The sequence below is a fragment of the Ranitomeya imitator genome, chromosome 6, assembly GCF_032444005.1.
Source record: "Ranitomeya imitator isolate aRanImi1 chromosome 6, aRanImi1.pri, whole genome shotgun sequence".
Lineage (NCBI taxonomy): Eukaryota > Metazoa > Chordata > Amphibia > Anura > Dendrobatidae > Ranitomeya > Ranitomeya imitator.
Genome location: NC_091287.1, coordinates 466,548,197 through 466,572,795, shown reverse-complemented (window position 1 = coordinate 466,572,795; position 24,599 = coordinate 466,548,197). Strand labels below are relative to the sequence as shown.

Genomic DNA, 24,599 nt, shown 5'->3' with positions numbered 1-24,599 from the left:
ATACTTTTTTTTAGATAAAAAAAAAAAAAAAAAAGATGTAACAACAATTGATACCAAATGGACCCAGCGCATTAAAAAAACATTAACCATTTTAAAAAAAATAGTGGGAAATCAGCTTAAAAGTTGTTGGCCCCGCTCCTTTCAGGTACTCTATGCTACTTTTTCAACTTTTGGTGAGTATGATGCAAAAATGGAAGAATTGCACATTATGAGACTTTTTCCAAATTTTTTTTTAACAAATTTTATTTTTTTAGAAGCCACAAGTGTCGACTTAATGTCAGTGCTGCAGCCAATGCCAGACCCCAGAACCAGTGGCGAGACACACACACACATTTGGGCCTGGGTAGGGCGAGTACAGCAGGGTTAGTTGCCTTTGCCAGCAGCTGGGGATTAACTTTCAATGAAAGGAAACAACCCCTTTAACCAGTTTACAGAGGTTTTATAGTAAAACTGCTTGAAATATAGCAATCTTTTTACTCTTGACTGTGCAAAAACTTTGCAACTTTTAACCATTTTATGCCAGTCCCAGCCAGATAATCCAACTTCCTTAAAAGTAAGTGGAGCTTAGCAGAGATGGGGACGTTGTCAGGTGTATCCGAAAAATTCATAACAATTTGGAACATCTTACTTCAGGACCCTCTTCAGTTAGACTGGTGTGCAAAATGCCAGACATGATGAATCTGAGTTTTCATCTCATGTTTCATTCAATGCCACATAATAAAGTCATTGACTTCATTGCATTTTTCTTTTTGATGTCAGAATACAAGACTTTTCATATTTGTCATTGCCACTAGTTATTCAGTGTTGGAGATATAAAGTTATTTTTCCATCAGGGTCCTGTCTCGGTGCTTCATTTAGACATAGTGGAGACCTCCTATTAAGGAATCCCATATTTGCTAACATTTTGGGGAAAACTCTAACTACAGCTCCCACTCTGGAGGGCACAGTGTGACCGTGTCACATTACTCCTTCATGTTGCAGTACACGCCTGCAGCTGCCGGACGGTGACCCCCAATAACAGCTGACTGCCAGGGGTTTCTAATACTGGAACATACACGTGATCCCCAGCAGGCCCCCAGTTAGATAACAAGCATAAAAGCAGCTTCCATTACTACACATGTATACAACAGATAAGCCACTACAGGCTTACCTGGTCTTTCTGCACACAGATGTCCCTGGAATCCTTCAGTTCGGCCTCCAGTTGAGCTACAGACTGCTCCAAGCGGACAATTTCGGCTCTGTGCTTCTGCTGGCCTGCCAAGATTTCCTGATGGAGGGATTGCAAGGTGATTTCTAGCTCCTCGGTTTCTTGTGCATACTTCGTCTGCTGGTCTAGTGCTTTTCCAGCTTCAGCGTTCTGCCGGTCTATAATTTGCTGACCCTCCTCTACCTTTGCTGTCTTTTCACGGACTTGTCTTTTTAGGTCTTCTATCTCCTATATAGTGTACAAAAGTCACAATGAGTCAGTCAGGTAACACAGTGCTGACATGTAAATTATTACTTCAAGAACATTTTGCAATCTCTTATTAGCGCATTCATCACTACAGCAGCTCAGTGGTCATTAGTGGGTCCTATGCTTTGCTTCTGACCTCCAGCCCCCCATTATGTGGATGGCCCATTACTTTCAATTGGCATAGTTATGTATAAATTCTGAATATTTATTTCTCTTAAGTATCGGCAGCAGGAAGCAGGCGGCTGACAGTGCGCGCTACTGAAGAGGAATGGATACTCACCGTAATCTCCGATGAATACCCGGTGAGTATTCTGACAGCTGTGCTCTGCTTGTGAGCAGCGCATGATGTCCCTGCCATGCGTTGCTAACAAGCATTAAGCAGCTGCTGGCACCGGAGCAGGACGCTGTGACTGCAAGGGAGCGGAGGAAGGTAAGAGTAAGGCTGGTTTCACACTTGCGTTTCAAAACACATGCGTTTAAAAAAAAAAAGCATGGTGAAAAAACGCATGTAAGGCTACGTTCACACTAGCGTTATGCTAGTTTGCGTCGGGTTTGCGTCGGGCGACGCAGCGGCGACGCATGCGTCATGCGCCCCTATATTTAACATGGGGGACGCATGCGTTTTTGTTTGTTGCGTTGTGCGACGCATGCGTCTTTTTTGCCGCAAGCGTCAGACCAAGAAAACACAACAAGTTGCATTTTTCTTGCGTCCAAATTTCGGCAAAAAACGACGCATGCGTCGCAAAACGCAGCGTTTTTGCGTGCGTTTTGGTGCGTTTTTGCGTGCGTTGTGTCGTCGACGCAGCGGCGCACAATGCTAATGTGAACGTAGCCTAAACGCGTGCAAACGCTGCTTTTTTTTGGCGCATGCGTTTTTGCATGTGGTGAAAAAAACGCAGCGTTTTGACGCGTTTACATGCGTTTTTTCATGCGTTTGCGTTTTTTAAACGCATGCAGATAAATGTGTGACAGGTGCCAATCGTCAAAATAAAGTTAAAAACCCACTATAAACAGAAAGAGCTAGGGTTAGGGTTAGGGGTAGGGATCCTAACCCTAACCCTAATCCTAAAGGGATCTTAACCCTAACCCTACCCCTAACCCTAAAGGGATCCTACCCCTAACCCTACCCCTACCCCTAACCCTACCCTTAAAGGGATTAGGGTTAGGGTTAGGGGTAGGGTTAGGGGTTTAGGATTCCCTTATCAATTTTATGGTGTGGGGTGGTTTATCAGTGTGTTTTTATGTTTTGTTTTTTTTTTAAAACACATGCGTTTTTAATGCATGCAAACGCATGCACAAAAAAACGCATGCGTTCCCATTGACTCCAATGTGTTTTTTGACCCAAAAAAACGCATGAAAACGCATGCGTTTTTTGTGTCCAAAAATCGCCTCTCAAAAATACAAGTTGCATTTTTGAAAATGAACGCATGCAGTAAAAAAACGCATGCGATTGAAAACGCGACCAAACGCGTACACAAAAAAACGCATGCGTTTTCAATGTTAAATATAGGGGAAAAAACGCATGCGTTTTTTTGTGCAAAAAACGCTGCAGACAAAAATGCAAGTGTGAAACCACCCTAAGGTTTGTTTTTTTAATCTTTTCTGATGGGGCCAATCAATCATACCAGCAATGGGATGGGGCCAATCAGACCAGCAAGGGGATGGGGCCAATCAATCATACCAGCAAGGGGATGGGGCCAATCATGCATACCAGGACTGGGAGGGGCGATCTAATAACCATGTATAAGTATATAAGGGGACAATACAAATATCTCGCTGAGGATCTGTTTATACCAAGGAAGGTGACGGGCACAAGGGGGCATTCTTTGCGTCTGGAGGAGAGAAGGTTTTTCCACCAACATAGAAGAGGATTCTTTACTGTTAGGGCAGTGAGAATCTGGAATTGCTTGCCTGAGGAGGTGGTGATGGCGAACTCAGTCGAGGGGTTCAAGAGAGGCCTGGATGTCTTCCTGGAGCAGAACAATATTGTATCATACAATTAGGTTCTGTAGAAGGACGTAGGTCTGGGGATTTATTATGATGGAATATAGGCTGAACTGGATGGACAAATGTCTTTTTTCGGCCTTACTAACTATGTTACTATGTTACTATGTTATACCAGCAAGGGGATGGGGCCAATCAATCAGACCAGGAACTAGATTGGGCCAATCAATCATACAAGCAAGGGGATGGGGCCAATCAATCATACCAGCAAGGGGATGGGGCCAATCAATCATACCAGGATCGAGATGGGGCCAATTAATCATATCAGAATAAGAATGGGACCATGCATACCAGGACTGGGATGGGGTCAATCATACCAGAATAAGGATGAATCCATGCATACCAGAACAAGGATGGGGCCAATCATACCAGAATAAGGATGGGACCATGCATACCAGGACTGGGATGGGGCCAATCATACCAGAATAAGGATGGGGCCATGCATACCAGAATAAGGATGGGACCATGCATACCAGAATAAGGATGGGACCATGCAAACCAGAATAAGGATGGGACCATGCTACCAGGACTGGGATGGGGCCAATCATACCAGAATAAGGATGGGGCCATGCATACCAGAATAAGGATGGGGCCATGCATACCAGGACTGGGATGGGGCCAATCATACCAGAATAAGGATGGAACCAGGCATACCAGAATAAGGATGGGGCCAATCATACCAGAATAAGGATGGGGCCATGCATTCCAGAATAAGGATGGGACCATGCATTCCAGAATAAGGATGGGACCATGCATTCCAGAATAAGGATGGGACCATGCATTCCAGAATAAGGATGGGACCATGCATGCCAGAATAAGGATGGGGCCATGCATTCCAGAATAAGCATAGGACCATGCATTCCAGAATAAGGATGGGACCATGCATTCCAGAATAAGGATGGGACCATGCATTCCAGAATAAGGATGGGACCATGCATTCCAGAATAAGGATGGGACCATGCATACCAGAATAAGGATGGGGCCATGCATACCAGGACTGGGATGGGGCCAATCATACCAGAATAAGGATGGGGCCAATCATACCAGAATAAGGATGCATCCATGCATACCAGAATAAGGATGGAGCCAAGCATACCAGAATAAGGATGGGGCCAATCATACCAGAATAAGGATGGGGCCATGCATTCCAGAATAAGGATGGGACCATGCATTCCAGAATAAGGATGGGACCATGCATTCCAGAATAAGGATGGGACCATGCATTCCAGAATAAGGATGGGACCATGCATTCCAGAATAAGGATGGGACCATGCATACCAGAATAAGGATGGGGCCATGCATTCCAGGACTGGGATGGGGCCAATCATACCAGAATAAGGATGGGGCCAATCATACCAGAATAAAGATGCATCCATGCATACCAGAATAAGGATGGAGCCAAGCATACCAGAATAAGGATGGGGCCAATCATACCAGAATAAGGATGGGGCCATGTATACCAGAATAAGGATGGGGCCATGCATTCCAGAATAAGGATGGGACCAATCATACCAGAATAAGGATGGATCCATGCATTCCAGAATAAGGATGGGGCCATGCATACCAGAATAAGGATGGGGCCATGCATATCAGGACTGGGATGGGGCCAATCATACCAGAATAAGGATGGGGCCAATCATACCAGAATAAGGAAGGGACCATGCATACCAGAATAAGGATGGGACCATGCATACCAGAATAAGGATGGGGCCATGCATTCCAGAATAAGGATGGGGCCATGCATTCCAGAATAAGGATGGGACCATGCATTCCAGAATAAGGATGGGACCATGCATTCCAGAATAAGGATGCGGCCATGCATTCCAGAATAAGGATGGGGCCATGCATTCCAGAATAAGGATGGGGCCATGCATTCCAGAATAAGGATGGATCCATGCATTCAAGAATAAGGATGGGACCATGCAAACCAGAATAAGGATGGGACCATGCTACCAGGACTGGCATGGGGCCAATCATACCAGAATAAGGATGGGGCCATGCATACCAGGACTGGGATGGGGCCAATCATACCAGAATAAGGATGGGGCCAATCATACCAGAATAAGGATGCATCCATGCATACCAGAATAAGGATGGAGCCAAGCATACCAGAATAAGGATGGAGCCAAGCATACCAGAATAAGGATGGGGCCAATCATACCAGAATAAGGATGGGGCCATGCATTCCAGAATAAGGATGGGACCATGCATTCCAGAATAAGGATGGGACCATGCATACCAGAATAAGGATGGGGCCATGCATACCAGAATAAGGATGGGGCCATGCATACCAGAATAAGGATGGGGCCATGCATTCCAGAATAAGGATGGATCCATGCTTACCAGAATAATGATGGGGCCAATCATACCAGAATAAGGATGGGGCCATGCATTCCAGAATAAGGATGGATCCATGCATTCCAGAATAAGGATGGGGCCATGCATTCCAGAATAAGGATGGATCCATGCATTCCAGAATAAGGATGGATCCATGCATACCAGAATAAGGATGGGGCCATGCATACCAGAATAAGGATGGGAGGACCATATTTACCAGGATAGGTAATCTTAAGTACAGAATTTACCGAATTTTTTGCTTCAGTTTTTTTTTTTTCCCCTAATTTCCTCCTCTAAAACCTAGGTGCATATGTATATTCACTCTGCCCAGGTTATCCTGCGTTATACATGCTGCATTTCCAAACTGTTTTCTACCTAGGTTTCCTGTATGAGTTTCTTGCATCACACTCGCAAGTGTGACCCCGGCCTTAAAATTAGAATTGTATCTGACTGATGGCTGTAGCTGGTACTGAACAGAGCAAGACCTCAGCAGCAACAGGGAGGAGAACGCTGAGGAGCTCTCAGTCAGGCTAAGTCGGCTGAGATTGAGTTAAACTTTCATAAGGAATTCTACAGCCATTGTGATATGGATTTTCACAAGCATCATTATCAGGTCTAAGAGACCTATTTAATAATGTATGCAGTTTGTACAGTGACATCTCTTGTGAGATCACTTTATGGCCTATATGTTCAGATGCATGTATCAGACTTGCTATGCAAATTCCACACCACAAAAGTGCAACCAATTGAAGTACCTTATATCTGAAAAGAGGATTTGAAAAAGCCATCCACATGAAGCGGAAACATTATGGCATGCTGCAGGTTTTATCACCACAGCCAGATCATTATGTTGCAGAAATGACAGATATTCACTGAATTTCAGCACAATCTGCACTCACTTAGGCTAAGTACACACTAGGCGTTATTGGTGTGTTTTTGTATGCTTTTTTTATGCTAATTTTCTGCTGCGTTTTACAGAACCAGTTATGTCTACGAGATTTCAGAAATCTCATACACACACATTGTTTTTTTTGTCATCAGTATTTTGTGTTTTGCCTAGTTTTTTGGATATAGAGCATGTCACTTCTTTCAGTGTTTTTTCGGCATCTTCACCCACCGAATTGAATGGGAAAAAAAGGCTTGAAAACCACACCAAAAACACAGCAAAAAATGCAGCAAAACCTTGATGCAGCCACACACCCTTGTTTTGCCCACTTTGGCAGGGCTGGGAGAAATTGGCGTGAAAACATCAAAAGTCACAACATTTTTGCACAACTATGAGTTCTGGCAAAATTACTTTGATAAATCGGTACCATAGATTTATATTAGTCACATGTGGCTGTGAAGTAATGTAGTGACCTACTAGTCCCAATAACACAACTAGGAACCAAGATTATGCGATAAGGAGCTCCGAAAAGGTCCTTTCTTTCATTTCCAGCAGTGAAAAAGTATCATATTAAGTTTTCAGCTCACTGTGCTACCATGTACCTACAGGTGCCTCCCACAAAATTAGAATATCATAAAAAGTTAATTTATTTCAGTTCAATACAAAAAGTAAATGTCATATATTACACAGAGTCATTACAAATAGAGTGATCTATTTCAAGGGTTTATTTCTGTATAATGTTGATGATTATGACTTACAGCCAATCAAAACCCAAAAGTCATTATCTCAGTAAATTAGTGTACTTTATAACGCCAGCTTGAAAAATGATTTTAAAATCCGAAATGTTGGCCTACAGAAATGTATGGTCAGTAAATGCACTCAATACTTGGCCGGGGCTTCTTTTGCATCAATTACTGTATCAATGCGGCGTGGCATGGAGGCGATCAGTCTGTGGCACTGCTGAGGTGTTATGGAAGCCCAGGTTGCTTTGATTGCAGCCTTCAGCTCGTCTGCATTGTAGGATCTGGTGTCTCATGTTCCTCTTGACAATACCCCAGGTCAGGCGAGTTTTCCGGTCAATCAAGGAAAGTGATGTTGTTTTTAAACCAGGTATTGGTACTTTTGGCAGTGTGGACAGGTGCCAAGTCCTGCTGGAGAATGTAATTTCCCTCTCCAAAAAGCTTGTCGGCAGAGGGAAGCATGAGGTGCTCTAAAATTTCCTGGTAGACGGCTGCGCTGACTTTCGTCTTGATAAAACACAGTGGACCTACACCAGCAGATGACATGGCTCCCCAAACCATCACTGATTGTGGAAACTTCACACTAGACCTCAAGCAGCTTGGATTGTGGCCCCTCAACTCTTCCTCCAGACTCTGGGATCTTGATTTCCAAAGGCAATGCAAAATTTACTTTCATCTGAAAACAACACCTTGGACCACTGAGCAACTGTTCAGATCTTTTTCTCCTTGGCCCAGGTAAGATGCTTCTGGCGTTGTCTATTGGTCATGAGTGGCTTGACACAAGGAATTTTACAAATTGTAGCCCAAGTCCTGGATAAGTCTGTGTGTGTGGTGGCTCTTGAAGCAATGACTCCAGCAGCAGTTCACTCCTTGTGAATCTCCCCAAAATTTTGGAATGGCCTTTTCTTAACAATCCTTTCAAGGCTGCATTCATCCCGGTTGCTTGTGCACCTTTTTCTACCACACCTTTTCCTTCCACTCAACTGTCCATTAATATGCTTAGATACAGAACTCTGGGAACAGCCAGCTTCTTTAGCAATAACCTTTTGTGGCTTCCCCTCCTTGTGGAGTTTGTCAATGACTGCCATCTGGACATCTGTCAAGTCAGCAGTCTTCCCCATGATTGTGGAGCCTACTAAAACAGACTAAGGGACTTTTTAAAATGCTTAGGAAGCCTTTGCAGGTATTTTTTGTAAATTATTCTAATTTACCGAGATAATGACTTTTGGGTTTTCATTGGCTGTAAGCCGTAATCATCAACATAAACAGAAATAAACACTTGAAATAGATCACTCTGTAATGACTATATAATATAGAGTATGAGCTTCACTTTTTGTATTGAAAAACTGAAATAAATTAACTTTTTGATGATATTTTAATTTTGTGAGAAGCACCTGTATCTCTACAGAAATATAATGCTCACTTTTTGGCACTCCTGCAGTTGTAACGACAGTGCTTCATAATCCACGTTTGAGTGGCTGTGAGTTGACTTGTACTCCTCTGAATTAAAAGAAATTTTATTTACATCATTCTGGCATTTCTGAATCTGAAACAAAAAAAAGAGAATTAAGAAACTTGACTTGGCTTAGCATGGCATACTAAAGTAATACGGTACATAAGAAGAAAGGTGCAAAAAATGTTCCACAGAGATTTACATGTTCAAACAGCACAATCACACCATATGTGATTTCTTATATAATATAGGCTAGTCTTGATAAATTTGGAAACTGCCAAAAAAAATATTGTTTAACATAATAGTTATATTATTATTGGATTGTTTTCTTATCTTAGCTTGAAATGAGAAAGAATAACAAACTCTAATAATAGCATTCATATGTAAGACGTGAGTCACAACTTGTGACAAACCTAAAGGGGTTTTCAGCTACAATGAAACCGATGTCTTACCATTAGGGACATGTCGTCAATATCTGATCGGTGGGGGTCCAACACCTAACACCTGTGCACCTGTGTGGTATAGCATGTGATCCACTCTGAAAATCCCTTCTAGAGAGATCTAAGCATAAACCTATTTTGTATTGGTCTACAATGTGCCAACAAAGAAATATTTTCAGGATATTGGCGAAGAAACCTAGACTTGGCTTTGTTTGGAATGACAGCCTCTTTTGATAACCCCACTTGTTTCTTGGTGCATTGAAGACCTCTAGTAAAGAAGACCCTGCTTTTTTTATTTTTAGAAAATTAATATATTACTCTCATGCTTAGACAGAATAGTTTTGAGCAATGCAAACATCAGATAAGTATGACTGTGGCGCATCTTGTAACGTCCTGAAGACACAAAGGTGACTGAGAAAGGATATTCCTGGTCAGTCCCGAGATGAATACAAGATGTTATCCAAAAGGTAAAGGCACATTCAGGCAAAGTGCAAATGTCTTAGGCAAGTACAGAATGGTAAAATGAGAATCAATCATAAATAATTCTTTGAAAGGTAAAACACAACCTTAAAGTCATTGTCTGACCTTAGGCTACAAGTCTGCTGTAACTCTAAGTCACTGCAGACTTGTGAATCCTCACATCACGTGCACTGCACACTGTGAGGATTTTCAAGTGCCGGGAGCAGGCATTCATGTGACTGCAAATATGAATGCTTACAGCCATATTCCAACTACACCGAGTCTGGCCTCGCCCAGTACATTTCCATTGAGCGACGCCACATCCATCTAGTTGGCACATAACTGCATCTATGCAAATCACATACTTGCGGTTATGCGCCAACCGCTGGCACCGAAGAATCCCAACGAAACGCAGTGCACGTTATGTGAGGATTCACAAGTCTGCAGTCACATAGAGTGACTGCAGACTTGTAGCCTAAGGCCGGACAGCTCCGTTAACTGTCACAAAAGAATCAACACAAACCACACACAAAGGAACAAAGGGGTGGGTTTGTAGGTCCTTGTGTGCTCTGATGTCAGGTTCAATACCAACACAATATTCTCAGTGAGTGTCTGGTAGTTCAGTAGGTGGATCACCTTTTAGTTCATGTTCAAAATGTTTAACTTTCGGCCCACTTGTATTCCCTCACTGTAATTCCTAAAAAGGGCTGAGTTGTAGGAACCGTCTATAATAAATCCATGCTATAAAAAGTAGTCCTTTCTTTGCAGCAGCTTGCAGCACACAGCCTATTTGCACGTTCTGCACTGTATAGGGAGTGTAAGCGAGTAGAAACATAGAAATTGAAATTCCGCATAAGCATATTAGAAGTTATGTACAAACTACTCCAGTTTAGTAGGGTTATTGAAGGTGAAAGGGTCTGTATGAATTGTGGTTATTACTTGCAAACAAGTATGTTGCCTCGGCATCTTCAAAAGCTAAATATATTTGCATCTCATTCCATTTTAAAAAAGAAAAGATAAAAAGCAATAAAACCATAGTAACAATGAGAATAAAAACATTTTGATACATGTAACCAAGTTCTGTACCTCCTTTTGTAGGAAATCAATCTTTTCTTTCAACGCTTCCACCTGCTGCTTATACTGCTGGCACTGCTCTTTGTTCAATTTAACATGGTCCTTAGAGGAATGTAGCTCTACAGTTAACTGGTCAATCAGGTGTTCAAAGGCTTCTACCTGGTCACTCTTTTCCTTATACTGACGTTGAAGAATCAATACTTCAGCTTCAAGACTCTGAATGATTTCCTTTTTGCTCACATTCTAACAAAAGTTGGAGAAAAAAAAGACACGCACAAAATAACTGAAATTTCTACTCCAGCATCTCTTTCCTTATATACAACACTATAGTCTCTAATAATTGTGGTAATAATTGTAGTTGGTTAATTAGAACGACTTGATAAGGTAGGTTGTTAAAAGTCAAGGATCAGATCGGCTCATGTATGTAATTAGTTTTATGACAGTTTTTGATAATTGATAACAATGTTTTTGACCATTTGTAATGAGCTGAAAAAGTGAACAGACTCACAAAGTTAAAGCCTAAGAGAGTGTCTGCAAGTGAAAACCACCATCTGCTGGTCAATGATGATAGAAAATGGAAAGCAGAGAGAATTGCATGTGCAGGAACTGACGAATGAAGTGAATGTTCCCGGGGGAAGAGATTGGAGGAGACACCAGGTCAGGTGATAGCTGTATCGCAGTTAGGAATTATAAAAGGCCTGGGAGAACAGAGAAGGTGAGGAGTCAGTTCCTGAACCCATAGAAGGCTAGACGTGTGGTGCAGCATGGTTGGCTTATACCAATAACCAGGCCAAAATGAAAAACTGAGTGACGAGACCCAAAGGCAGAACCAAGTAACCAGACTCGATAAAAAGGATCAAGTGACCAGAACCGAGGAAAGAACCAAGGGATTGAAATCGGAGCTAGGTGAACAGAGCCAGAACCGAGCGAGCGTAAACAGTCACTTAAGCGGACCATGTGAAAGGGGCATTTGTGAGATCTGCGTCGTGAGGTGCAGTACATATGGGACAGGGGTCGCGCTTCAGGGAGTGGAGGCAGCCAGTGCAACATGTGACAGAAGTGACTCATTAATAGGGGACTTGTAGCCCAACAATGTAGTAGAATAGACTCCTGTTAGGGCCCGGACGACGTGCCTCATTACCACCAGAGTGATAGGGTAATGACAGTGATGGGTACATGACTGACTGTGATGCACCATAGGACAGAGTACTAGTATACAGATGGTTGTATCTATTGGAAATGTTTAGTGTCTTGTATACTAGAGTTTAGTTGTTAAATCTTGAGAAGCAACTTACATTTAAATTGTAAAAAAAAAAACACAAAAAACATTTTATTGCACTCTAGTAATCAGCTAACCTCTTTTGATCTTGCATCCTAATCATTCAAATTGCTGTGTTAAGAGTAATAAATAAACTTTGGTTAAGATACCGCTGCGTCCTTATCTTCTGCACTTTTGCTTCCCAAGCTCATGTAAGGAAGTGGAAGTGTTGCCCACGTTGCCCCTGGAAGATATGTAATGGTGTTTGAAAAGCTTAACGTTGAATATTGTTACTAAACAAGTTGTGGTCTGCCCAAATGCAGATGGGTGACAGGGACAGTTAAAGTTAATGGTTGGGACAAGCCCAGGGTTTGAGGGGCTAAAATGAAGGGACAGCAGAAAGTTTCTTGCCAGGACATCATATAGGGATGACCCTGCAGTAGCAGACCTTGAGAAGTATCGGGGCTTGGGGCAGGAAGCCTAGTGTGATGGCACAGAGTTGTCTGACAGTCAAGTATTGGAACGGAGAAGGAAGGAATAAGCAAGACGAAGAGGAAATGCCGTGTGTAGTGGTCCACAGGCGTCAAAGAGGAAGGCTAAGCAGCAGCCATACTGGCATAGAAAACTCCTCTAAGGGGAGAAAGAAGCAGAACCACGGGTGGTAGTATAGGACTCTTGCTTGCTGGACTGTAGTGCCATTACTGGCGATGAGGAAACTACCAGGATAGTGTGTGGGGCTGGGATGAGGCTGAAGAAAGCTAAGTGAAGTGGAAAGTGAAAGTGACTCCAGGAAAAGGAGGAAGAAGTGTGAGATAATGTGTCAAGTCATAACAGAAATATCCATGAAGATGAGTGCCTACTATCTGCTGTACATAGTTCTTCAAAAGTTATTGTTCAGTAAAATTACATTTATTTATGAAGTTGACCTCTTTCATTGAACTTTGCAACACCTGGTCCTGGCCAGCCAAAAACAATGTCACCATGCGGTCTGCAAGGACGTATTGCCATCACAGCTAAAGTCCAGACATCCAGCAAGGACCCCCATTTTCATGTAGCATGCCGGGGTGTGAAGCACGAGTACCTTGCCTACGGCTAACACCTCCATAGAGACCCTAGATCCAGCAGTGTGCTAGTTACTGGGTTACATGATGTCATTTTGATACAATCACTGTGTTATCATCAGGAGATTATCACTAGAGAACTAGTAAACCTGCTGACATGTAGCCGTCCATATTCATGAGCTCTGTAAAACCCTGCCCCACCATTGATTGGCAGTTTTATTCCTTTGCACAGTGTATACAGAAAGTTGCCAATCAGTGATATGGGTGGGGTTATCCAGAGCTCAGCATTTGTGAACTTCCAGATCTGCAGGAGATATAAGAGATTACATCAAAACTGCAGCAAGCAACCGAGTAAGTGATATCACTGTAATCATGGTCTCTACCCCCACATTTTGCTGCTCTCAGATGGGGAAAACAAAAACTTGGTGACAGATTCCATTTAAAGAAGCACCGAATATTTTGTATATTAAATGTGTGTGTATGTGCATGATGTGTAGTGCGAATGTATTAATATACTCACCTACTGCTGCTTTCTCCAGGATCAAGTGTCATTCTCCTCCACTTCTCAGCGATGTCACTGATCTGCGTGACCCAGAAGTGATTCTCAGGCCTCCTTCACATGATCTGGTGATTATTGTACTGGAAAAGCCAGTACTAGTGAGATCCATGCGATATCCGTGTGTCGTCAGTGTGCTGGCAGTGTGACACGTATGGAATGAAATGCAGCATAGAAATGAAAGCATTTTATGTATTAACTAGATGGTGGCCCGATTCTAACGTATCGGGTATTCTAGAATATATAGGTAGTGTACAGCACAGGCTACGTACTATATTGCACAGTGACGTAGTATCTAACATAGCTACGTAGGATATAGCAGAGCTACGTAGTATGTAACACAGCCACGTAGTATATAACATAGCCACGTAGTGTATTGCACAGGTATGTAGTATATTGGTCAGCCACGTAGTATCTATAAACATAATTGTCTAAGGGTCACTTCCGTCTGTCTGTCTGTCCTTCCGTCACGGTTATTTGTTCGCTGATTGTCGACGGCCACAGTCCGATTAGTCCCTCCCCTGCACTCACTGCCCGGCACCCGCTCCGTAATCCCCTCCACTCACCGCTCACACAGGGTTAATGGCAGCGGTAATGGCCCGCGGTGTAACGCACTCAGTTACTGCTGCTATTAACCCTGTGTGTCCTCAACTATTTACTATTGATGCTGCCTATGCGGCATCAATAGTAAAAATAGGTCATGTTAAAAATAATAAATAAAAAAAAAAAAAAACCTGCTATACTCACCCTCCGCCGCCTTTCCCGCTCCTCGCCACGCTCCCCGGACCGCTCCATTGCAAGCGGCAGCTTCCGCTCCCGTCCCAGCGCTGGTGTGCGACAAGGACCTGCCGTGACGTCACGGTCATGTGACCGCGACGTCATCATAGGTCCTGCTCACACCAGCCCTGGGACCGCAAGCTGCCGCCTGCAATGGAGCGATCCCGGGAGCGTGGCGAGGAGCGGGAAAGGCGGCGGATGGTAAGTATAGCAGGACTTCAACGGGCTATAGGTGAGTATGTTTTTTTTTTTTTAAGTCTCTATGCTACGTGGCTCTGTGATGGGCAATATACTACGTGACTGGGCAATATACTATGTGGCTCTGCTATATACTACGTGACTGGGCAATATACTACGTGGCTCTGCTATATACTACGTGACTGTGCAATATACTATGTGGCTGGGCAATATACTACGTGGCTCTGCTATATACTATGTGGCTGTGCAATATACTACGTGACTGGGCAATATACTACGTGACTAGGCAATATACCGTACTACGTGGGCTGTGCTATATACTATGTGGCTGGGCAATACACTACGTGGCTGGGTAATATACTACATGGCTGGGCAATACACTACGTGGCTGGGCAATATACTACGTCGCTGGGCAATATACTACGTAGCTGGGCAATATACTACATGACTGGGCAATATACTACATCGCTGGGCAATATACTATGTCGCTGGCCAATATACTGCGTGACTGTGCAATATACTATGTGGTTGGACAATATACTACGTCGCTGGCCAATATACTATGTGGCTGGGCAATATACTACGTGGCTCTGCTATATATTATGTGGATGTGCAATATACTACGTCACTGGGCAATATACTACGTGACTAGGCAATATACCGTACTACGTGGGCTGTGCTATATACTATGTGGCTGGGCAATACGTCACTGGGCAATATACTACGTGGCTGGGCAATATACTACATGACTGGGCAATATACTACGTTACTGGGCAATATACTACGTTACTGGGCAATATACTACGTGGCTGGGCAATATACTACGTGGCTGGGCAATATACTACGTGACTGGACAATATACTACGTGACTGGGCACAATATACTACATGGCTCTGCTATATACTATGTGGCTGGGCAGTATACTACGTGGCTGGGCAATATACTACGTCGCTGGGCAATATACTACGTGGCTGGGCAATATACTACGTGACTGGGCAATATACTACATCGCTGGGCAATATACTACGTGACTGGGCAATATACTATGTGACTGGGCAATATACTACGTGGCTGGGCAATATACTACGTGGCTGGGCAATATACTACATCGCTGGGCAATATACTATGTGACTGGGCAATATACTATGTGACTGGGCAATATACTACATCGCTGGGCAATATACTACGTGACTGGGCAATATACTATGTGACTGGGCAATATACTACGTGGCTGGGCAATATACTACATCGCTGGGCAATATACTATGTGACTGGGCAATATACTATGTGACTGGGCAATATACTACATCGCTGGGCAATATACTACGTGACTGGGCAATATACTACGTGGCTGGGCAATATACTACATCGCTGGGCAATATACTACGTGACTGGGCAATATACTATGTGACTGGGCAATATACTACGTGGCTGGGCAATATACTACATCGCTGGGCAATATACTACGTGACTGGGCAATATACTATGTGACTGGGCAATATACTACGTGGCTGGGCAATATACTACATCGCTGGGCAATATACTACGTGACTGGGCAATATACTACATCGCTGGGCAATATACTATGTGACTGGGCAATATACTATGTGACTGGGCAATATACTACGTGGCTGGGCAATATACTACTTAGACATGCATATTCTAGACTACCCGATGCGTTAGAATCGGGCCACCATCTAGTATAACATAGCCACGTAGTATATAACATAGCCACGTAGTGTATTGTAGAGCCACGTAGGTATGGAATGAAATGCAGCAGAGAAATTAAAGCATTTTATGTATTAAAGATGTTCAAAGATAGGTATAGATAGAAATGAGGAATTTGATTGATACTGTAGATAGAAATATGTCAGTGTGATTTCTAATCAGTGCTTTGCATGCTTATTTTTCTGTACTTGTATTTATTGTTTAAATAAAAAAAATGAGTACAGTCTCTCTTAATTTTCATAACTAGCTGAGGGAAAGCCAACAGCTGGGGGCTGATGTTAATATTCTGGGATTCTGGGAAGGGGACAATAACCATAAAGGTTCCCAGCATATTAATAACAGCTCACAGCTGTTTGCTAAACCTTTTCTGGTTATTATAGGGGAGACCCCCCAAAATATTGACATGGAGTCCCCACTATAATCAAAAACCAGCAGCTGTGGGCTGACATTAATAGCCTGAAAAGGGACCATGGATATTGCCCCCCTCACATACTAAAAACATCAGCTCTCATTCATTAGATGTGGAGCTTAGCCTCCGCTCTTCCCACTTACCCTGGTGCAGCGGCAAGTGGGGTAATAGTGGTGGGGTTGATGTCAGCTGTTTTAAGTCCACTGACATCAAGCCCAGCGGTTAGTAATGGAGAGGCATCTAGAAGACACCCCCATTACTAACCCCTTAGATAAATTTAATAAAGACACAGAGTAAAGTCCTTTAATGGAAATAAACACTCCCAGACACTCTTTTATTCATTTATTCACAAAAAAATAAAATAAAAAAAAGCAAAATTATACTCACCTTTCTGCCGATAATCCATTAATGCCCATGTTCCACAATGATCGGTATGGTTTGATGAGTGGTCACATCAGTGTGATTAGTGGTCGCATTATTGTGTGTTCATTTCCATTTAAAGACTTAATGCTTTGCATCGGGAGCCAGAGATTTTTTTATTTATATTCACAGATCCCATTTAGGACATTCTTCCACAGGAATGGAGGAAGGTGGGGGGGGTGATCCTTCATTGTTAGATTTTTCAAATAATCTGCGTATTTATCCTAAGGTTTGTAGGTTACTTACAGTCTAATATGGAACAATAGCTCAATTTAGGCCTCTGAGACACTATCAAGAGTAATTGAATGATTGCTTTTACCTTTAACTTATGTATACATAAGATCCAGCCCACACTTACTGTAACTGAATGGAAACATTGATTCCAGAGGCTGAACACCTTACAGGTGAAATTAATGCACTTAAACTGACGAGCAAGCAAATCTCTAACAAAACACAACAAGTTTGACGTAACCGATGCTCCGTGCTGGAAAAAGTCCTGATCCCTTAGAGCCGTGGATTCCGCTCCACATCCATTGGTCCAGAAGACTTTAGAACAAGGCCCGCTCCTGACAAATGGTATATATTTACTGACATTATTTTAATAAATATACAACACATTAGGAAAAAGTAATGTATTCCTCAATGTTCACATAAAACCCTCCATAAAATTGCTAAATAAGTGATATTTGCACACGTCCTTATTTAAGGGATTTTTAATAAAACTGTGACTACATCACTTTGGCTTTTCCCTTGAGATGTCTCATAAAAAGCTGTTCAAAAGCTTCGTACTGAAAATAGCTACTGTCGCTCTTATATTAAGAGGTTTTTTTTTTTCCCCTGTTTTAAATGAGACATTCATAATACTTAATGAAGGAATAAAATAGATTGTCATCGCCGTGCCCTGCTACAGTGTGTAATGAATGGAAACGTTGTAACAATCGCGGCAGCGCTGCCCCTGAGCATTGCGGGAGTTATGCTGGGATATGTGCCCAGATTTTGCTTTGCTGTGGATGTTTCTAATTTCTCCTGTCTTAATCAGGTTCTCAAATTAACACAATCATCTGATTGTTCCTTTTCACAAGGTCTATCCCATAGATGGGAACTTAATGATGCTCAGGCAAAGCATGGCTAGAATTCCCAGCAGAGCCCTAATTGATGAAATGAACTTTGACGACTGGGATTTCCAAGTTTGTTTAAAATATACCCGTCAGTAACATGGTTGGGCTCATGGCATACATGATTACAGTGAAATGTATATAGTATGATGAAACATCAGGAATGAATGCTTGCTGTTATTTTAATGAAGAAATCAGCCAACATCTAGCTGAACTGAGCTGCTACTACAATCATACGGGAAGTCTGACGTACGCGCCTGCCAGAGTTATATAAGAACGCTGAACATCATAACATGGAAGAAAAAAAGAATGAACGCAAAAGTTATGATCATGGAATCGTTCCAAATGAACTTTGCACTGTCATTAATTGATGACCTACTTGGATAAATTTGTTTGATGGTTCCTCAACTATAAGGCTGAGTTCACATGTGAAGTATTCATGCATTTGAAACAAAACCAGTAAACAAAAAAAAACTGATGACAAACTGTTGCGTTCTCATTGACTTCAATGATTTAAAGGGAATCTGTCACCTAAATTTTCGTATCTAAGCTTCGGCCACCGCCATCAGGGGCTCATCTACAGCATTCTGTAATGAGGCAGATAAGCCCCCCATGTAACCTGAAAGATAAGAAAAACAAGTTAGATTATACTCACCCAGGGGCGGTCCGATCCGATGGGGGTCGCGGTCTGGGTCCGGCACCTCCCATCTTCATGCGATGACATCCTCTTCCATGCTATTGTCTCGGCTCCTGTGCAGGCGTACTTTATCTGCCCTGTTGAGGGCTGAGCAAAGCACTGCAGTGCGCAGGCGTCGGGAAAAATCTGTGGCGCCCAGAGCCTGCGCACTGCAGTACTTTACGCTGCCCTCAGCAAGACAGATAAAGTACGCCTGCACAGGAGCCGTGACAGAAGCAATGAGGAGGACATCATTGCATGAAGATGGGAGTCACCAGACCCGGACCGCGATGCCCATCGGACCGGACCATCCCCCAGGTGAGTATAATAATAGATAATTTAACTTGTTTTTCTTATCTTTCAGGTTGCATCGGGGGCTTATCTACAGCATTACAGAATAATGTCGATAAGCCCCAGATGGCGGTGGCCGAAACTTATATCCGAAAAAGTAGGTGACAGATTCCCTTTAGCCAATTGATCCAACTGCAACTCGGCTTTATTTCTTCTTTGACAACTTATGCCCGGCATAAAAACTATCAGCTCTTCCAGGTTTTTAATTACCTTTGGATCCAATGGTTCAAATTACAAGGGTGACGAGTCACAGCTGGCTCCCAGGTAGTAGTAGTAATAGTAGAGGTAAAAAAAAAAAAAAAGTTCTCATCCAGCAATCTTAGGGATTGAGATGCGGACATTCCCTACTCAATGACTGTTTCCCCCAAGTAATATAATAACAGCTATAGTGGGGAAAATCAGTATTTGATACACTGCCGATTTTGCAAGTTTTCCCTCCTACAAAGATTGGAGAGGTCTGTAATTTTTATCTTAGGTACACTTCAACTCTAAGAGACAGAATCTAAAATTAAAAACCAGAAAATCACATTGTATGACCTTTAAATAATTAAATTTCAATTTATTGCTTGAAATAAGTAATATTTTAGAGGTGCTTTTCTGCCAAGGGGACAGGACAAGTGCACCGTATTGAAGGGAGGATGCATGGAGTCATTCATTACGAGATTTTGGCCAACAACCTCCTTCCTTCAGTATGAGCATTGAAGATGGGTCTCCCAGCAGGACAATGAGCCGAAACACACAGCAAGGGCAACTAATAAATGGCTTTGTATAAAGCATTACAAGGCCCTGGAGTGGCCTAGCCAGTCTACAGACCTGAACCCAATAAACAATCTTTTAATGGTGCTGAAATTCAATATTGCCAAGGGACAGCACAGAAATCTGAAAGATCTGGAGGAGATCTGTATGGAGGAGTGGGCCAAAATCCCTGCTGCCATGTGTGCAAACTTGGTCAAGAACTACAGGAAATGTCTGAGTTCTGTAATTGCAAACAAAGGTTTCTGTACCAAATATACGTTATGTAAAAATCATACGATGTGATTTTCTGGATTTTTTTATTTTTTTAAAATTTTTTTAAGATTCTGTCTCACACAGTTGTGCACGTACGATAAAAACTACAGACCTATCCATTCTTTGCAGGTGGGAAAACTTGCAAATTCGGCAGTGTGTCAAATACTTATTTTCCCCACTGTATACGGTACTCACCGCCAGTGCTGTCACTCTTCCAGCATTGTCGGAACTCACTCTCCCAGGGCCCGTATGACATTGTTACGTCACGTGATCCCTGCAGCCAATCAGCAGCTGCTGTAATCTCCCCATCTTACATCCGGAGGATGTTAGGGAGCAGTCACAGCTCTGGCTTCATCCTGATGTCAGTTACGTTTGAAGAAGAAGAGAGTGAAGCGGACACCGATTACACCAAAAGGCTATATAATCACATTCATACTATATCCTATTCTGAATAATGGGGGGTCCCAGAGGTGGAATGCAGATACACTTTAAACAAGATATTAGTAGACGTGAAAGCTAGTATTTAAAAAGGAGTCCGTCAGGAGTTTGGGCCCTGTGAAGGTGTGGAGGTTTTTCAGTGAGAAGTCTGATTCCACGTAGTTGCTTAGAGTGGTTCCTAATGATGAAGTGAACTTCCCTCTCTTGATTAAGGACTTTTATAATCCCTCCCCTCTATGTCTGAGTGATGGCTGTATTGACACACTAGAAGCCCCCATACTCTCTACACTAGAAGGATATCAGCAAGGAAAACCAGTACCATTCGTGAGCTGCATCAACAGCATCTCCCCAAGCCAGCCTTTACGCAACCTACAGATAGGTATCTCATTTGGCTGACAACCCTAGCCATATTTCAAGGCTCTTAATTAATTGACTTACAGGGTAGCGACCTAGAACCTCGCACTAGAGGGACAACTTCCTTCCTTCTGGAAGAGAGCTCATTTGCACGGGTGTTCATAATTTCAAAAAATATCCATGAACACTATTGATACTATTTCTGGAAACAAAGCCCTCTTTTTTTCTAATCCTCTATAAATCCAAGTAAAAGCAAAGAAAGGTCATACAAAAAAAAGACCAGAAAATAGCCAGGTTCCGTCCGTATGGTTAAAGGTCCATGTGCCGCATGTCCTTTAAATAGCTGAAAAATAAACTAGACATGCTTCTATTGAAAGAAACTTTCCAAAGTCATCAGCGCAATCATAAAAGGGAGGAATTGTAAAGAACCTGCAGCTAAATTGCAGGATAATCACCATATCTCAGCTGAACAGCCTTCTGTAAAGTAACTATACTTTCCTTGTTTCTTTCATTATAAATGTGTTCGAACACAATTCTTCTGCAGGCATTTAAATGTCAAATATGTAGATTTGCTTATAAGATTATACAAATCCATAGAACAAGAAATGTCTGCTGCAGGTAAACTATACCAGAGCACTTGATATTAGCATGTGCTCTCCTATGTCTCTAGGCAGCTGAGCCCATATGTTGGACACGCATGACGAGCAGCTATAAGGTTGTATTCAAACTTTTATGGCACATGCACATAGCTGTCAGCCAGACTATGGCCTTAGATGGGCAGGCTGCTTAATGATGCAAGTGACACCACCTTGGCTGAAAGACGCTTCTCATAAAATGCCTTTGTACACTTGAAAAGGCCCTTTAAAAGCTTCTGCCAAAAGTGAGTTCTTTAACATAAACACAGAAGAATACACGGGCTTCAAACATTGTTCCCTTTGCATAAGAGAACATTTCTACAAATAACGTAGAAAAGAAACCTATTGTTCCTGATAGCACATATAACAAGGGTAGAGAGAAAAGACTGAAACCTGGAGACAAGTACTGAAGAAAGACAAGGCACCATCAGGCAGTACAAAGTGGCATGCCTACAATACAGGTCAGGTTCAGGACTTCACTTTCATTATGTATGACATAGTGTGTCCTAGTTAGAATTCATTATTTCTTTCTACACTACATGATCTTCAGGTACGGCACAGATCTGTAGTGAGAAAGCTGACTGCAGTACTGGTAGTCCCAACTTATAAAAAGACAGCAGTCACAAAGATATAGCAGCATCTCGCGAAGATGCAAACTCAGACTTTTGCAGTGTTACATGATAATATACTTCAACATCTTTGACTGAAATTTAGGAAAAACAAGGAAACCTCATTCCAATATTTCCCAAAAATAAGTGTTAACATGATCCTGTCTTCCATGAAACTCTGTGGGCTGAGGCCTAGAACATGCACTCAGGGTAGCTATAGACCTACAAAGTCTACTCAAGAGATAAGAACCAACTTAATCCTCTGGACACCATTATGGGTATGTGCCCACGATCAGTAAACCCTGCAGATTGGAAACTGTGTACTGGTGCAGCATCTAGATGTTACAGCATAGTAGACGGGAATTCAAGAAATCCCATGCCCAGTATGCGTGCAGATTCCCACGGCTCACCCGTGGAGACGGACATGTGGCGCGTCTTTCCAAATGTCTTTCTCTGCAAGATAATTTTGACCCGTCAAACGTATTTGATGGGGTGAATGCGCATGGTTCAATGAACACATGTGGATTCACAAGCATTCAATACTAGCTAGCTAAGTATAATGAATACACTTAATAGTTCCAACATGGAGCTTGCCAGCGGCAAAGCTAATGGAACCCAATGCAAAATCCCCAACAGAGCCTCCCAAATATCACAAGTCTTTAATAGTAATAGTCTTTTCATGTGGGCCAAAAGGATCTTTTTGGTCCCCTTAAGCTCCAGGACCCAGGCGCAATTTCACCTTTCATTTATACTATAGCCTGGAGAAAGAATAGATCTTGTAGACTGTGAGCCCTCGCGGGCAGGGTCCTCTCTCCCACTGTACCAGTCGTGACTTGCATTGTTTAAGATTATTGTACTTGTTTTTACTATGTACACCCCTCCTCACATGTAAAGCTCCATGGAATAAATGGCGCTATAATAAATAATAATAATTTTGACCATGTCATAAAACAACAGATTCTGCATGGAAAATCCCAAGGAGTACAACAGCATGGAGATGTAGAGGAGTCGGGTACCTTGGTTTACTGATTACACTGTCCTATTTTTCATGGTGTTTGATCTAAGAGGTTGGAGTGTGAAATCCTGCTTACAGATTCTATTTACCTGCGCACATAGCTCTTTCAAAGACAAGTCCAGTAATAGCTTTATATGACCAGTCCATTTATCAGTTACTGAAAAAGCTGGTTTGATTTCATATGCAAATGAGGTTAAAGATCTACTGTAGATCTGAAGCCTCTATTACTCCATCATAGCAGGAGGAGGCAGCACTGGGCATGGAATAGAGCTGGAGTGACGGAGGATTCAGAAATACCAGATCCATTTGCTTATCAATTTAAATGATGATTTCTCAGTAATTGGTGAAGGAACTGGTCATAGTGTGGTGAACGGCCTGGCCATTCTGCTTACAGATTTCCTTTAAGGTGTATATGAAAATCCAAATTTAATTCACATTTTGCATTTTATTCTTAGGTTTACAGCAGCGTCATTCCTCGTCAGTCCTGCATTCCTCCTATATAAGAGTCAGAGCAGAGAACTGTGACAAACAGTTGCTTCTGCCCTGGTGTACTCTGCAAAACCAACCTTTGCTGGGTAGGTCATGTGACTTATCACATTTAAAGCACTTTTTTCATTTGATTACTTTTTAAGCGACCATATAGTAGGCTCTTGAAAACATAATATTTAACTTAACGATGACCACTGTTTATTTTCTAATGCTGCGCTAGTCCCTGCTGGTCTTTGCGCTTCCTCTTCTGGCAGAGGAAATGGTGCAATGGTGACTAACACCACTGTTCCAAGCAATTAGCCTTCTCTATGGTAGTTCTGCTTATAGAGTCAAGTTATGCATTGGTCTTATGCTTTTCTTTGATGGAAACCACTGGCAGCATGAATCAGAGCCTGGATGAGCGATTGCAGTCTCTTTTCTTTTACTCTAAAACGTTGTGGTATTTCAGAGAAAACAATTTGAAAAGGCAGCCGGGGACAATAGGGAGAGGCCTGACTAGTCCGCCGCATCTTCTCTCCGCCCCACTCCAGTTGATGGACAGGTTTTATCCGCGTGTGAACTTAGCGAGAGACCTATCAACCATCTGGAGTGAGGTGGAGTGAAATTGGCTGAATTATGGGGCAGACGAGTCAGGTGGCTCCGTGTGGTCCCTGGCTG

At 42.5% G+C, this 24,599-nt stretch overlaps 1 protein-coding gene across 1 annotated transcript in view; it reads right to left on the bottom strand.

The window, feature by feature from the left end:
- The window catches only part of LOC138643426 (putative leucine-rich repeat-containing protein DDB_G0290503), a 680,657-nt gene that overhangs the window by 489,924 nt on the left and 166,134 nt on the right, over positions 1 to 24,599 (bottom strand). The window contains exons 9-11 of the mRNA XM_069732336.1: positions 10,859 to 11,089; positions 8,844 to 8,966; positions 1,151 to 1,435 (exon numbers count right to left, since the gene is read on the bottom strand). Coding sequence (XP_069588437.1) covers positions 1,151 to 1,435; positions 8,844 to 8,966; positions 10,859 to 11,089 — 639 coding nt within the window. The remainder of the gene's footprint in view (positions 1 to 1,150; positions 1,436 to 8,843; positions 8,967 to 10,858; positions 11,090 to 24,599) is intronic.